Genomic DNA, 14,728 nt, shown 5'->3' with positions numbered 1-14,728 from the left:
TCAGATGACATGGACGTAGGTGGCTGCAGTGTCGGTGCCCAGGGGGTTCCTCGCTGTGCACCTGTACGTGCCAGAACCGGAGGGCTGGGGGTTCTGCAGGAGCAGGGTCCCCGTGGGGTGGAGCAGTGCGCCCCCAGAGCCCCGGGCCTGGTGAGCTGTGGAGAGCACGGAGCGGTCAGGCAGCTCCCAGGTGATTTCTGGCTTGGGGAGGCCCAGCGCGACGCAGTGGAGCTGAACGGCCGCCCCCGGCGTGGTGTGGATGGCCGGGGGCGGTCTGCCCGTGATCCGCGGGGCGTAGGCCGCGACCACGACCGGGACGCTGAGGGAGGAGTGCCCGGCATCGTTGTGGGCCCGGCACAGGTAGGTGCCCGTGTCGAGGGGCGAGGCCGCCGCGATGAGCAGGGTGCCGTTGTCCAGCAGCAGGAGCCGCCCGCGGAGCTGCGGCCGCTGCAGCACGCGGCCCCCGGGCAGCGTCCAGGCCACGCGGGGCCTGGGGCTGCCCTCGGCCGGGCAGTGCAGGGCCAGGGGCTCCCCGCTGACCCCCTGCACCAGCCCTGCCGGCTGGCTCAGGATCCTGGGCCTCTGGGCCACCTCCAGCAGCAGCAGCTTCTCGATGTAGCCCACCTGGTTCCGCGCAGCGCAGCGGTACCGCCCGGCGTGCTGGCTCTGGGCGCTGGCGATGGTCAGGGTGCCGCTGCTCCCCGTCACAAACTGGGGTGTCCTGATGCTGCTGGAAAACCACGTGCCATTGGGCAGCATCCAGCTTATATCCGGGGCAGGGTTTCCATCCACAGAACAGTTCAGTGTGATGGGCTTCCCAGGTTTTGCTATTATTTTCTCGTTGAAAGGGTTTTTGAACATTGGTCTCCGTAGCATTTCCGTGACTTCTAGCTGCACCACCAGCACAGTCTCTCCCCCGTCGTTACGTGCCACACAGATAAAATCTCCCGTGTCTGAGGGCCTGATGTTCCGAATCTCAAGTGTCCCGTTCTTGTGCACCACAACCCTGCTCCCGTAATATGGGGCTGTTAGGAAAATGTTATCGGGCATGATCCACATAATCTGGGGAGGAGGTGTCCCCTCTGCCCGGCAGTCGATGTGTTTCTTGGAGTGCCTCACTGCAGTCACCTTCATGATGGTTTTGTTCCTGTGTAGGCCATTGATGATGGGGGGTTTGGCAGCCACAGCCAGCCTGTACAGCTTGCTGTCGTCCCCGCCAGGGTTCCGAGCCACGCACAGGTACTCCCCAGCATCCAGCAGGCCGGCCTGCCCGATGGACAGCGAGCCGTTGGCGTGCAGGGAGTGCCTGTCTGTGGACGAGGAGATCATCTCACTGGAGGGCAGCAGCCAGAATATCTGTGCCCTGGGCTCTCCAGCAGCCTCACAGTCCAGCTGGGCTGTGTCTCCAGCTGTCACTGCGACGTGTGTCTTGTGGTTGTGCTTTATTTGAGGGGCTGCCACAACGACTGTGACATGGATCTTCATCTCGTCCCTCCCCAGGGTGTTTTGGGCGTAGCACGTGTAGTCTCCTCCTTCTGCCACTCCAGCTTTGTTGAGGTGCAGAGTGCCATTGTGGAACAGGACGTACCTGCGAGCCCCGTGCCCGCTGTCGTCCGCCAGCATCGCGTCGTTCACCACCGTCCCATCCGGCAGGCCCCAGGATATTGCTGGGGTGGGTGACCCCGAGGCCTTGCAGTCCACTCTGAAACCCTTCCCGTACGGCACCAGCTTCTTGAACTGCTGCTTGTGGTCAATCTTGGCTGGTTCCATTGCGATGCTGACTTTCATCAGGATCAGATCCTCCCCGATTCTGTTTCTTGCGACGCACAGGTAATCACCTGCATCCTTTTCTGTAACTGCCTCAATAGCCAAGGATCCGTTGGGGTAGACATGGATCCGACTTCCCATTCTGTTGGGACAGAGAGAGAGGAAAAGAATTGTGGCAGCAAGGGCTGGGGGTGAACACTGAGCACTGGAAGGGACTGAACGTGCTGGCAGCACGGTATAACACAGAGCCTTTCGACAGGTCCTGTGCCCATGCCTCCTGCCCACCCAGCGTGTCCTACCCTGATGTCACTGCCAGTTTTGGAGTTGTTGGATGTGAGCAGTGCTGGCTCTGCTGGGAACACCCTGGGCTGGGGCTCTCTCTCCTAAGGTGGAGGTGCGTGTTATGTGGGAGGGAGTGGGGGGACACCCCAAAGGTAGACATGACAGAGATGAGAGAAACCCTTCCCTCCTGAGCCCTGTTTCACAAATCTGTTACAAATAACCCCCTCCTCTAAACTGACAGCAGTCAGCCAGTGCATGGTGACAGCAATTATCTTAATTCAAATATGACTTGTACCTGTTTTGAGACCTCATTCACCTACGGCAATTGATGTAATCTGTTAATAGGTCTGTTATTAGATACAGATGCTGTTAGAACAGATGTTTCACAACTGTTAATACTTAAAATTTGGTTTAGTTCACAGCATATTAGTGGTGTAATAGGCTCTTACATGAGCACCAGAGCAGACAGTGTTTGCAGCTCCACAGAGGGGGAGGAAAAAAGGTTCATACCTGTGCCACTGGTCCACAAGAGCCTTGGAGGGCAACCTCCAGATTATCCTGGGCTTGGGCTCCCCACCTGCTGTACAGTTCAGAAGCAGCCTGTCCCCAAAGCTGAGCCGCGTCAGTTCCCGGGAGGCGCTGGCAATTTTGGGAGGCGCGTCTGTGCGCTGCACCGTGAGGCTGACCACCCGCCTGTCGGAGCCCGTGGAGCTGGTGGCGATGCACTCGTAGGTGCCGCTGTCGGCGGGGCTGGCGCTGCCCAGGAGCAGGGTGCCGTCGGGCAGCAGGGCGGGCCCGGCGCGCAGCGCCTGCCGCGCTCGGAGCTCGGCGCCGCCGGGCAGCACCCAGTGCACGCTGGGCTGGGGCCGGCCCCGCGCCGTGCAGGGCAGGCGCAGGCTCTGCCCCGCCGCCGCCGCCACGCTCTGCCTGCGCTGCTCCAGGATGGCGGGCGGCGCCGCCACCACCTGCAGCCGCAGCGGCAGCGCGTCGGAGCCCGCGGCGTTGCGGGCGCGGCAGGTGTAGGTGCCGCGGTCCAACACGGTGAGCGCCCGCAGCAGCAGCGTGCCGTCCGGCCGCACCTCCGCCCTGCCGCGGCCCGCGCCGCCCGGCCGCAGCTCGGAGCCGTCGGGCAGCAGCCAGGAGATGCGGGGCGGGGGGCTGCCCCGGGCCCGGCACGGCAGCGCCGCCGAGCCCCCCGAGAGCGCGGTGGGCGGGCGGGCGGCGGCGATGCGCGGCGGCAGCGCCAGCACGGCCAGCGTGGCCCGCAGCCGCGCCGAGCCCAGCGCGTTGGCCGCCGTGCACTCGTACTGCCCGCCGTCCTGCGGCGCCGCCCGGGCGATGGACAGCGTCCCGTTGGGCAGCACCGACCAGCGGCTGGCACCGCCGGCGGCCGCGGCATCGCGCCCTGCGGAGCGAGGCACGGACAGTCACTGCCTGGGATGCGCTGGGACAACCTGGCGCTGCCTGACTGCCTGGGACACACTGGGATAGCCTGGCAAAGTCTGGCACTGCCAGGTACTGCCTGGGTTAGCCTGGGACACACTGGGATAACCTGGGACAGCCTGGCACTGACTGGCACAGCCTGCCTCTTGTTGCGTTTTCCTCAGTTCCAAATACCCTGACCTGCTCTTCTCTGCCCAAATAACCAAGACAACAGCGATAAACCAGAAAGAAATCAGCGAATTCTGCGTATAGACTGATAAAGCTTTAAAGTAGGAATGAAGCTGAATGTTCAGTAGAGACAAAGTTTGGATAAAGCACGTGGGGCTTTGCAATCCAACCCTGGCACAGCTGTAACCTAATTTAAGTGGTTTTTACCACATTTTTGTTTTTGCTTGTCTCACTGTCCTGGAATAGCAGGTAATGTGCAATGAATACTGAATTCTTCCTATGATAAGCAAGGAATTATAATTAAACATAGATTTGATTTTTCTAATAATTTCACTAAAGATCTGTTCCAGAATCACCACTAAGATTCTCCATCGAGTCTGTCACTGTTTCCAAGTTTACCTTCCACTAATATTTCTCAGTATTCTGAAATGAAGCAGTGCTTGAGTTTGGCACACAGAAGAGGTGCCAAACTACAGGGCTAATGGAAGGTAAATTCTAGAGAGGTTTACCAAGCTCACCTGCTAATATCTTGGTCCACTGTATCGTTGGAGGAGGGTTCCCAGTAGCTTCACAAGGAATGAAAGCATCGGAATCCGCCAGCACAGTGAAAGCAGCCACCTTCCCTCCGACTATTCTGGGCTTTGAGAAGTGGTTTTTGCTTGCAGAGCCTGCGGTGATGGGGCTGGGCAGGGTGGTGTTGTCTTGCTTCTGTCGCCTGTCAGACGAGGCACTGACGGAGCTGTCCCTGTCCCGACCCTGTGGAGATGGCATCTGTGGTGCCTGCAGCGCGTTCCCCCTCTCGGTGCCCTGGGGAGGCAGCCTGGGATGGGGCTGGGGATGGGGCTGGGAAGGGGGATGGGGATGGGGCTGGGAATGGAGATGGGGCTGGGAATGGGGATGGGGATGGGGCTGGGAATGGAGATGGGGCTGGGGATGGAGATGGGGCTGGGGATGGAGATGGGGCTGGGGATGGGGCTGGGGATGGGGCTGGGGCTGTGGCTGGGGATGGGAATGGGGCTGGGAATGGAGATGGGGCTGGGAATGGAGATGGGGCTGGGGATGGGGCTGGGGCTGGCCGTGAGCCCGGGGGGCTGGGGGCGCTCTCGGGGGCGCTGCGGGCCTGGCGGCAGTGGGGGCTGGCAGGGGCGAGGGCCGCAGGGTGCTGGGGGCAGTGACTGCAGCGGGCACAGCTCCGGCTGGCACTGTGGGCTGTGCTCCCTGCTGCTCCCGCACAGCTCCCTCCCCCAGAGCCAGGCGGGGCTCTGCTCCTGCCCTGGCACTGGCCCTGCTGCGCTGGGCAGGCCCTGGCCCTGGCGTGGCCCTGGTGGAACCAGGGGGCTCGTCCAGCCACGGTGAGGTTTGGGCACCCATGGTGGGGGTCTGGGCAGGACTGGCAGCAGGTGCCGTGGCCAGCTGGGCGTTCCTGTGCGAGCCTGGTGGGGTTTGGGGTGCCATGGGGGGGTTCTGAGCAGTCACAGTGCCGGGCAGGGGCAGTGCCACTGCTGACGGGGTGCCCCTCCAGGTGCCCGGGGCTGCTGCTGTCTGTGTGGCTGCTGTGGGCCTGTGCTGAGGGGTCTCGGGGCTCTCAGGGACCCCCAGTGCTGCTGCTTCGGTCCTGGGGACTGCACTGCTGCTCCCAGGGACAGGGTTTGCAGCTGCGAGGCTTGGAGGCACGGCTGGTGATGCAGGAGCTGTCACCGTGGGGATGGCTACAGGGGTGGCTGCAGGAGTTGCTGTGCTCGCTGCAGGGGTGGCTGCAGTGCTCTGGGCTGCAGAGGTGACTGTGCTCGCTGCAGGGGTGCCTGCAGTGCTCTGGGCTGCAGGGGTGGCTGCCTTGCTCACTGCAGTGCTCTGGGCTGCAGCCACACGCTGTGGGGCAGGTGTTTTAGGAGGCCTCTTCCTCCTCTGACCTCTCCTTCCTCCCACTCTGAGCATTTTAGTTTTGGCAGCTCTGGTGTTGGTTTGAGGAGTAAGAACAAGTGTGACTGTTGGCTTCAAACCCGTCGCACCCAATCCACTGGCTGCAGTAGGGGCAGTGTCCTCTGCAGTGACAGACACGACTGTGGCAGCAGCTTTTTGCCTTGCACCATGTTTCTTTTCCTCCTCCTTGAGGAATGCTGTGTTTTGATGGGTACCCATGGGGTGCTCCAATGGCATTTTCATGGTGGAGGGGGAGGACTGGGGTGTGTCTGGGCTAAATGGATTGATGATGGAACTGCTGGAGTTATTCAAGGTTGGTACAGTTGATATATAGTTCATATTAAGCTGGACACCTGTAGCCACAGCTGTACTTCCTCTGGCAGACCCTGGCCTCCCAAAATTATACCGGGGCTCCTTCATGCCTGGGACACGTCCTGGTCTGACAATTCGTCTCTGACCAGAAATTTTCCTTCGCCTTCCATGGTGCTGCTGGAGCGGGGCTGGATGGGTTGGACCGCCCTGGATAACCTGAATTTGCTGATGAGCAGTGGAAGTCGAGGCAGGTGGATTAGGGGCTCCTCCTTTCTGAGTACTGTCAAAATAAATGGGGCCAAATTCAGAGCTTGGTGCATTGACTGTCGCCACAGGGACCTGGTGATCTGTTCTGGTGGGGACATTATCAGTAGACTCAGTAAAAATATGTAACTTGTGTGCTGTGTTTTGGGGAGTTACAGCCTTGCTGGTGCCTGTAGCTTCTGTCATGGATGCAGACTTTAGGTGCTGGTTATTACTTTCCCCAGAATATATTGACTTTTGCCCAGCAGGGAAGAGTATGGCTGTCCCACTTGGTACAGTTGGCTGTTTTACACCATTTGCTGATATTTGACTCAAATAGGATCTTTCCCGTGAGTCTGCAGGTTTGGGAAGTGTTTGCAGCCTTTTGCTGGCAGGTGCCCCAGGGTGAGGAGGAGGTGAGGGTAGGGGAGTTATTGGCTCTGAGAGCAGAACAGAGGTGCTCCAGGCAGGAGGGGGATTCTCAGTCCCCTTGGGCCCTGCAGTGATGGTGAGCTCTGTTGCTCTGCCCAGAGCAGGCACTGGGGATCTCTCTGTTGCTGGTATCATGAATTCTTCTTCTGGAGATACGAGATCACCAGATGCCTCCTCCTCATCCCCGGGTACCTCTGAGAGCCTATGGGCTTGAATGGGTGGTTCTGTTGCAGCTTCTCCTCGTTTGTCTGCCACTGTCGAGTTCCTCTTTGTTTTCTGCAGCAGGGCTGCCCAGCGCTGCGGATCAGCTCTCCTGCCCGAGGGAACAAACTGTCTCCTGCGTGCCCTGAAGCGCCGGCCCGTCCTGTCAGTGTGGGGCCGGTGGGGCAGGTTCCCGTGGCTGTTCCTGGGCTGTGTGCCCTGGCTGCCGGCCGCTGGTGCCGCAGGTTCCCCGAGAGCCCTCGGGGAGCCTGCAGTGCCTGAGGGGCGTCTCTGTGCTGCAGAAGGGTGCAGCAGCTCATTGCCAGAGCCCTCTTCCCACTCTCCCACAGCTCCATGCCTTTTCTTCAGAGCGGTTTCATCCTGTCTCGCCAGCACTTGGAAAACCAAAAGATCGACCCCGAACCGGTTGGCCGCCACGCATCGGAAGTAGCCCAGGTCTCGCTGCGTCACCCCTTGTATTCTCAAGGTGCCATTGGCAAAAATGTGTTTGTTCCCAGCAGACTGGCGGAGGATTGTGTGCTCAGGGAGCACCCAGGTGACGGCAGGGTCCGGGGCAGCCGTGGCCGTGCAGGGCAGGAGCAGCGTGCTGCCGAGAGCAGCGGGCAGCTGGGCTCCGTTGACGCCGCCGTGTCCCACGTGGGGATCCAGCACCGTAATCCGGAATGTGAGCACGTCAGCGTCCCCGTGGTTGGTGCTGATGCAGTGGTAGAGCCCCGAGTCGAACACGTCGGCTGTCCTCAGCGTCAGCAGCCCGCTCTTGAGGACCAGGATCCTGCCATCCTCGCTGATGTGGGGGGCTCGCACCCTGCTGCCATCAGCCAGTATCCACCCCACGGCAGGGGCTGGCTGCCCGGCCGCCTGGCAGCCCAGCTCCACCGAGCCCCCCACCAGCACCGTGTGCTCCGTCTGGGTGCCGTTGTCCCTGGCAATGAGGGCCCAGCCGTGGCTGCCCCGCTCGCTGTCCTGGCCGGGCAGGGCCGCCCGGGCGCGGGTGGCGTAGCGCAGGTGCAGCGAGCTGAGCGTGGTGGCTGTCCTGTCCAGCTGCAGCGACACCTGCCTCTGCAGCAGCCACGCCGGCTCGGCCCGCAGCTCGGCCTCCACCCTGGTGAACAGCTCATCCTTCTCGCTGTACGCCTGCCTGTATTTGTGGCTGGCAGAAGGCTCCTCAGCTGTCCCCACGGTTTGCTCCAGTTTCAAAGGGGAGCTGCTGTACAGGGCCAGGATGCTCCACAGCTGCTGGATGTGCCCATAATCGATGCCACACACCAGGAATGCTGAGAACGAGGCTTGGAGCACTCTGCTGGGGCCACTTTGGTCAAACGAGATGGGAGACATTTCTTTAGGTCTCTGGACATCGCAAACCAAGTTGCCTCGATTTCCTGCCTGGTCAGTAATATTCAAAACCACAGATCCTATGGGAGCCATCAAGTCCTTGGGACTCACAAAACTGAAATCCCCATCGTCTGGCACCGAGAGGTTTCTGGATTTCAGGGAGTCATCAATGACTGGCTTCGTGCAGGTGAAAGATGCAGAAGGGAGATCCGCTAAACTTTTCCCATTGTGAGTTTTGGGACTAGCACAGACCGGGCATTGCTGGACACCAGAACTTCTCTCTTTTCTGCACTTTATAATATCTGAAGGGAAGAAAACTTCAGTAAGTTTCTGTGCTACAAGTTTTAGTGTTAAAAATGACATATAGCTACTAACAAGAGGTTCTTTAAAATAACATAAAACCAAAGCTTGAAGTGATATGTGAATGGCAGCAGCAGGGAAAGTCCCAGAGCCCCTTGAGTTCCTGACTTTCTTTTTAAAGAATCAAGTTCAATGTGTCTCTTGCTCTTGCCAATTCCACAAAAGTTAGCTTGTTCCCTGTGGATTCTCCCAATGCACAGAAGCTTTAGACTGGCCAAGGAAAATTCTCCATTAAGAAAAGCTGCACTTGGGAATGGCCACAAGATTCATTTTATCTGGGAAATGCAGTGGTGTTAATCTCCTTATCCTGATTGCACACACCTACACAAATCCTACCTTCCAGTCTTTTCTGGGAGAATAAACAGGTGAGTAAAGGACAATTACCTGTATCAGGAAGAGCAGGATGCTACAACAGGACTGAAGAGCATGAACAAAACTTCAGCTCACCTGGTCTCTCCTGTGCCCACCCTGCCAGCCCCTGCAGGCTGCAGTCGCAGGACCAGGGGTTTCCATGGAGGTAAATGCTCTCAAGCTCTGACATGTAGGAAAACATCTCTTGGGGAAGTGAAGTCAGCGCATTGTCAGACAGAGAGATGTGCTTCAGGAAGGATATTCTGAATATTTGGCTATAGCGCAAGGTCACAAAAGTGTCTGGGTGCAGCTGCTGAAGGAAATTTCCATCCAGGTGCACCAGCCTCAAGGAGGTGAGTCCGTAGAAAACATTGGGATTCACAAATTCGATTTGATTGTGGTCCATATGCAGCCGTACCAAGCTGTTCAGGCCATAAAATACATCCTGCTGAAGCACTCTGACCTTGTTGTAACTCATTTTTAAGACCTGTTCATGAAAAAGTAGCAAATGCATAATATTAAGCCATGTTAAAGTTATAGGACCCCTAATAAATGCTGCTGAAGGCTGCTCTGTGCAGTGAGAGTTCTTCACCAGACCAGGAATGCCAGGTAACTGGAGTTTCTTTAAAGAACTGAAGTGTTTATATGCAGTGTGTTAAATTTCTGCACAGTTTGGCCTTTTTTCATGAAGGCTAGAAAGGGACAGGATTGTACTGAAGGGAAAGGGAAATCTCAGTGGAAAAAAATCCTCAAAAAGCCCCAAACTGACTAACAAATTAACAATGACAGGTTTCCTTTTATAGACAGAGTAGTTGGAGCTTTGCAATCTTTCTGCTCTGTAGGAATAGTTTTGACTGCAGTTTCCTGCTAAGGCACAGCTGAGAGATACCTACCAAAGTGTTTGTTGTGCTCTGTACCCTGTACCTGAGTGCCTGCCTGGGAAGGAAAGACATTTCCCACCAGGACACTGGATTCTGAAGGCTGTTGGCTTTCACATGAGTAAGGTAAGAAACAGGAAACTGAAATGCTGCAGAAGGCTGCCCTGTGGCTGCCTACCAGTATCACTGGGAGTTAAATCATAACCAAATTAACACTGCTCATTCAGCTCTTACCTGCAGCGAGCGTAAATCTCTGAACGCCTTCTCAGGGACAGTGCTGATCTCATTGCTGTGCAGCATCAGCAGCTCCAGCTTCTCCAGGCCAGCAAAGTCCGCGGCGCTGAGTTTTCTCAGGCTGTTGTAGCTGTATGGGATGGGTTTAGTCAGCTCACAGCTTTTAAATCCAACCAACCCAAAACAAAAGCACCACTCTTTGGGAACGGCTGAAGGTAAGCAGCCCTGCCCTTGCCAAGAGGAAAGTGAGTCATTCCTTCAGGTTGGCACAAAAGGTGGTCGCTTTTCCAGGACAGGGCTCTGATGGTGAATTCCCAGTGGGTGGGGTGAGTGACAGCAATGAAACACATCTGTCTGTGCTCACTGTGCCACCACCTCGGTGAACAGTTCCTTGTGTATTTCTGCAGACACATCTGCATGGTTCAAAGGGTATGTGCATCAAAAGGGACACACAGATCAGACAAATACTGCTGATGGGTCTGATCATTTGATTTATGAGAGAGGACACTTGCTGGAAACTGCATGAAGGGGCCAGACAAGCCTGGGTGTGATCTATTCCCTGCTCCTTTAACCACTCAGAGAACGGAGCCACCACAGAGGCTGACATGGCCAGACAAGGGAAATTTCCCTTGAACTGAGCAGCTGAAAGCATAGACCCTAACGCTGTGGGACATCCTGAGTGACAGAATCGCAGAGCAGGCTGGATCTGAAGGGACCCAGAAGGATCACTGAGTCCAGCCCCTAAGTGAAAGGCTCACAGGGGGATCTAACGCCGACCTTGGTGTTGCATCACTGCAAAGTCTCTGCAGATTTAATACCCGTGCTCCCTTTCCAGACCACCTTCTGAGCTCTGGACTGTCCCTCCCCAGAGAGAAATCTATTTCAGCCTTCTTCCAGCTTCCGTCCTACAGACACAACACATTCAGGTAATATAAAGGAAAGTTAAGTTCAAAACTGTCTGAAGTTCTCACTGTCCTGTGCTGCATGCCCAGAATTTCTCCTTTCTGTGGGTGGTCTCGGGCTCTGCTGGCTGCGGCTGCAGCCCCTGCTGAGCGCTGCAGAACATTACAGACTCACCTACAGCTGTGGTTACACTCAGCCCTAAACCCGGACGGTTAATTAGTGTCGTGCCAAGCTCCGAAGGGCAGGCAGAGCGCTCGGCTGCCGCGGCTCACGTACCCCAGGTTGATGCGCTGCGCGTCGGGCGGGATGCGCGGGGGCACGGCGCTCAGGTAGCGGAAGGTGCAGTGGAGCTCGGCGGAGCCGCGGCAGGCGCAGGGCCGGGGGCAGGCGCTGGCGGCCGGCAGGGTGGCCAGGCAGGCGGCCAGCAGCGTCCCCAGCCAGCGGCGCCCCCACTCCGTGCGCGGGGCCCGCATCGTGCGCGGTCCTACGCTGCCATCCCCGGCGGCTCCTCGGGGCGAGCGGAACACGGGGCGCCAGCCGAGCCCAGCCCAGCCGCTCGGGTTAAGCCATCAGCAAAAAGGAATTCTTAACTTGAAAGCAAAACCCGCCCACGAACCAGCCCCCAGCTCTCGGGTTTCCCCTCAGCCACGGGTCGGTGTCGCGACGCAAGGCGCTGTCACTCGACGGCTGCCCCGCGGTGCCCGTGCGGCGTGCGGGGTGCGGGGGCAGGAGAGCCGGGATCCCGCGGGGAGCCGGGGCAGCCGCAGCCGTGCCCGCCCTGTGCCCCGGCCCCGTGTGCCCGGCCCGGCTGTGCGAGCGCTCCCGGCCCCGCCGGCGGCTCATCCCCCGGAGGCGGCTCCACACGTCAGCTCCTTCCCGTTCCGAGCAGAATTAACTCATTTCGCATCCCTCGCACAAACCCGCACCGGCACCGGCCGCTCGCTGCCACCTGCGCGTCCCCACCTGCGCCTCCCCCTCCGGGGCCGGGCAGGGGCAAACCCGACGCCGCCTCCTCCCCCGGGGCACCCCGGGCTCCCCGCAGCCCCATCGGCGCCGCTCGCTGCGGGCCGGGGACGGAGGAGCGCCCGCCGCCTCTGCGGGGATGCTGCGGGACCGGCGCCGCCGCTCCCTGGGAGCTCCGCACGGGGGGAACCCCGCATCCCCAAACCCCGCATCCCCCAGCCCCGCATCCCCCAGCCCCATAGGGGAACCCCGCATCCCCGAACCCCGCATCCCAGAACCCCGCATCCCCCAGCCCCGCATCCCCCGGGCCGCCCGGCGGGGCTCGGCTGCCCCGCACTCGAGCAGCGCTCTCTGTCCGGGGGATTCGTGCCCGACCCTCCCAGGACCGGCCGCTGCCACCCTCAGTTCGGGTTGCAGGACGTTCCCTCTCGTTGTGGAGGTGTCTGTCGGTGCTCCAGGGGCTTTTCTCGGCTCAGAGGTGTCTGTGACAGCCTCAAACTCCACTGACAGCAGCTTTCTGCTCAGAGCGTGTCATTCTAGGGCAAACCTCCTTCTAGGAGTCGGACTGGAGATGTAAAGGCAATACAAAGCTTTAAAGATAAGATAAAGGCTCAAATATATTTTTAGAGCTTCTGAAATGGTTCAGATGAGCTCAGAATCAAATGTGAGCTGTGGGAGTTCAGCAGGGTTGGCAGGAACGGGGTGTTCTGTGTAGGGCAGTTAGAGCCTCACTGGTGGGGTTTGCTGGCTGGTGTTTGGGTCTCAGGGTTGGATGGTCCCACCTTGGCCCAGCACGGGAGCTGGGCAGGAAACGCTGCCCCACTCGTGTCACCGCACTGGGGGTCCCAGAAAAACGAACAACGCCTCAGCTGAGCCCTGCGCTGAATCCTGAGGCGGCATCTTCAGGGCCCACCCTAAGAACAGGGGAATGGTAACAGCTCACGCTGAATTCTGTTCCCTGGGTGCCAGAGAGGGTGAGAAGGCTGGTGTCATGTGCCTTTTCTCCATCCTAATTGCTGTCTGAAAAGCAAAGCATCAATTGCTCTCTTTCAGCTCATCAATTTTTTTCTTCTGGGAGACTGAGGTCAAGGCTTCTGCAGTGACACATTCCAATGCTGTGCTTCCGTGAGTTTAAACTCAAGGTAAAAGACATTTTTAAATTATTTGTACCAATCTCCATAATTTGTAGACATGGTAGACAAGGAACTGAAGCCACTTCTGAGAATATTTTCCAAAATCACGTTTCTGAAAATCTGCATTAAAATAAAAACAAACGTTTTAAATGTACGTGGACCTTGTTGATATTTTAAGAGCAGGGTTTTCATGTCAGGATGTGCTGTCTGTTGTCATTAAGCTGCAGCTCCCACTGCTGAGAGGCAGAGCATTACATTACAAGAGATACAGAGCTCTCGCTCCGGAAGGTGGCTGGGGAACATGTGGAATATTTTATTGTGATGTGGCTGGGATCTCCCGGGGCAGCCTTACAGGGAGCACAGTGGTTGTACAAACCCCGGCTGAGCTCGCTGCTTTGCTGGCAATCCTGGCCCGTGTCTGACCGTGAGACATTGGTTTGGCTGGAATTCATTACAAGGGAGAATGAAGGGAGCTTTTTATGAAGTGAAACTATATTTTGGCGAGAAAGTGTGACTGAGTGTGAGCTCAGGAGGGCTGGGAAGGGGAAAGCTGAGTGAGGGAGCTGTTTGTGAACTGCATCTGCATAGCAAATTGTATGCATCAAAAACGGAATTTCACAATTTCAGCTCATTTTTCAGCAGTTCAGTTCCTAACTGTGGAATTCCTTTCTGTGGAATAACCTGGCTTTGTCTGAGCCAGGAGGGCAGGCAGAGCTGCTCCTCAGCTCATCTGTGAGGTCTGTGTGCTCCTGGGGCACTGTGGGCAGGGACAGTGGGCAGGTCAATAGCAATGCAATTAAAGGGGCAGCTTTGGAGAATACCACCCCGGTGTGTTTCATGCATCAGTGTCGGCAAACGGGTTTTTTATGCAATTCTAATCTTAATTAGGTGCCTGAATTATGTACCTGGGTTTTGTTTGGTGACGTTTGGTTTTACACTGGTTGTTCCATTGCAGGCATGGGCTGGTCCCTCCCCATGCCCCTGTTCCCCTGTGATGCTGACCCTGCTGTTTCCCAGGCCAGCCCTGCAGGTGCCTCTGTTCCTGCATTCCCACTCTGCCTCCGTTTGTCCCTCCTCGTGCTCTCTCTTCTCTCCACGTTGTGCCAATTCTCCTCAAAGGCTCTGTGCAAAGTTTTCATGCTGTTCTTCTCCGTCACAGCTTCTTGCTGGCCCAGCTCTCCCAGTGCCTGGTGGGTGGCTGGATCCTCGGAAAGGAGGACAGGACCCTCCGAGCACCGTCCCCCCTTTACCCCAGACTCCTTCTGCCCCCCCTGTACCCCAGGCCCCTCCTGTCCCCCCGAGCTCCCTCAGCCCCCGGGCTGGAGACAATCCCTCCTCTTGGGGAGGGATGGGCTGTCCTTGATGTCCACACCGGCTGTGAGGGGCCAGGGGCCCCCGTGCTGGTGCTTTTGAGCCCCCTGCAGCAGGGATGGCCCGGGGCTGGGTGAGTCCCCCACGGGTGGGCAGCCACAGCAGCTCCTCGGGCTGCCTCACCCAGCACGGCCAGCGCCTGTTGAGGGGAGAGGGGTTCCTGCATTTCTGTGACCCCTCTCTGTGTCCTGGCAGTGCTGGAGGTGGGCAGCAGGGAGGGGCTCTCTGTCCCTGCAGCCAGAGGAAAAGCCCGTTTGACCCTCGGTGTGCCCGAGGAAGGTCTGCTCTCCTCATTACTGGAGCAGCCGGGTAATTCCATGTTTGATCTGCTCCCCCAGGGGTTCCTGTGCTCTCGGGGAGATCTTTAATCTCCTGTCAGGCACCTGCAGATCCACTCCAGGCCCTCCTGCCAAA

General features: G+C 58.1%; 2 protein-coding genes across 3 annotated transcripts; both read right to left on the bottom strand.

Moving 5' to 3' along the window:
* Positions 1-2,673, bottom strand: LOC134423933 (immunoglobulin superfamily member 10-like). Of its 2 annotated transcripts, XM_063167489.1 has the most exons (3): positions 2,560-2,673; positions 2,067-2,150; positions 1-1,909 (listed from the first exon to the last, which is right to left on the bottom strand). In XM_063167489.1, exon 3 carries the CDS (start codon positions 1,906-1,908, stop codon positions 1-3), a length of 1,908 nt encoding a protein of 635 aa, XP_063023559.1. In that variant the 5' UTR covers position 1,909; positions 2,067-2,150; positions 2,560-2,673. The 2 variants fall into 2 exon arrangements, with proteins under 2 accessions (XP_063023559.1, XP_063023558.1); XM_063167488.1 differs by lacking the exon at positions 2,560-2,673 and having other exon boundaries at positions 2,067-2,209.
* On the bottom strand, positions 2,362-11,320 carry IGSF10 (immunoglobulin superfamily member 10). Its single transcript, XM_063166377.1, has 7 exons — positions 11,124-11,320; positions 9,945-10,200; positions 8,929-9,319; positions 4,945-8,423; positions 4,179-4,467; positions 2,560-3,454; positions 2,362-2,365 (listed from the first exon to the last, which is right to left on the bottom strand). The coding sequence occupies exons 1-7, from the start codon at positions 11,318-11,320 to the stop codon at positions 2,362-2,364; spliced, it is 5,511 nt and encodes a 1,836-aa protein (XP_063022447.1).
* Between the last annotated feature and the right edge of the window lie 3,408 nt (positions 11,321-14,728).

The sequence above is a fragment of the Melospiza melodia genome, chromosome 12 (assembly GCF_035770615.1).
Source record: "Melospiza melodia melodia isolate bMelMel2 chromosome 12, bMelMel2.pri, whole genome shotgun sequence".
NCBI classification, from domain to species: Eukaryota; Metazoa; Chordata; class Aves; order Passeriformes; family Passerellidae; genus Melospiza; species Melospiza melodia.
This window is presented reverse-complemented; position numbering and strand designations above follow the sequence as displayed.

Bases quoted from the DNA above. Each gene is read 5' to 3' on its own strand.
- LOC134423933 (XM_063167488.1), bottom strand. From the start codon at position 2,209: ATGTCTACCTTTGGGGTGTCCCCCCACTCCCTCCCACATAACACGCAC. The intron at 1,910-2,066 runs GTAGGACACGCT...CTGTCCCAACAG, and splicing joins AAACTGGCAGTGACATCAGG to AATGGGAAGTCGGATCCATG.
- IGSF10 (XM_063166377.1), bottom strand. From the start codon at position 11,320: ATGCGGGCCCCGCGCACGGAGTGGGGGCGCCGCTGGCTGGGGACGCTG. The intron at 9,320-9,944 runs GTAAGAGCTGAA...TTTCATGAACAG, and splicing joins GAGATTTACGCTCGCTGCAG to GTCTTAAAAATGAGTTACAA. The intron at 8,424-8,928 runs GTGAGCTGAAGT...TCTTCCCTTCAG, and splicing joins GTGGGCACAGGAGAGACCAG to ATATTATAAAGTGCAGAAAA.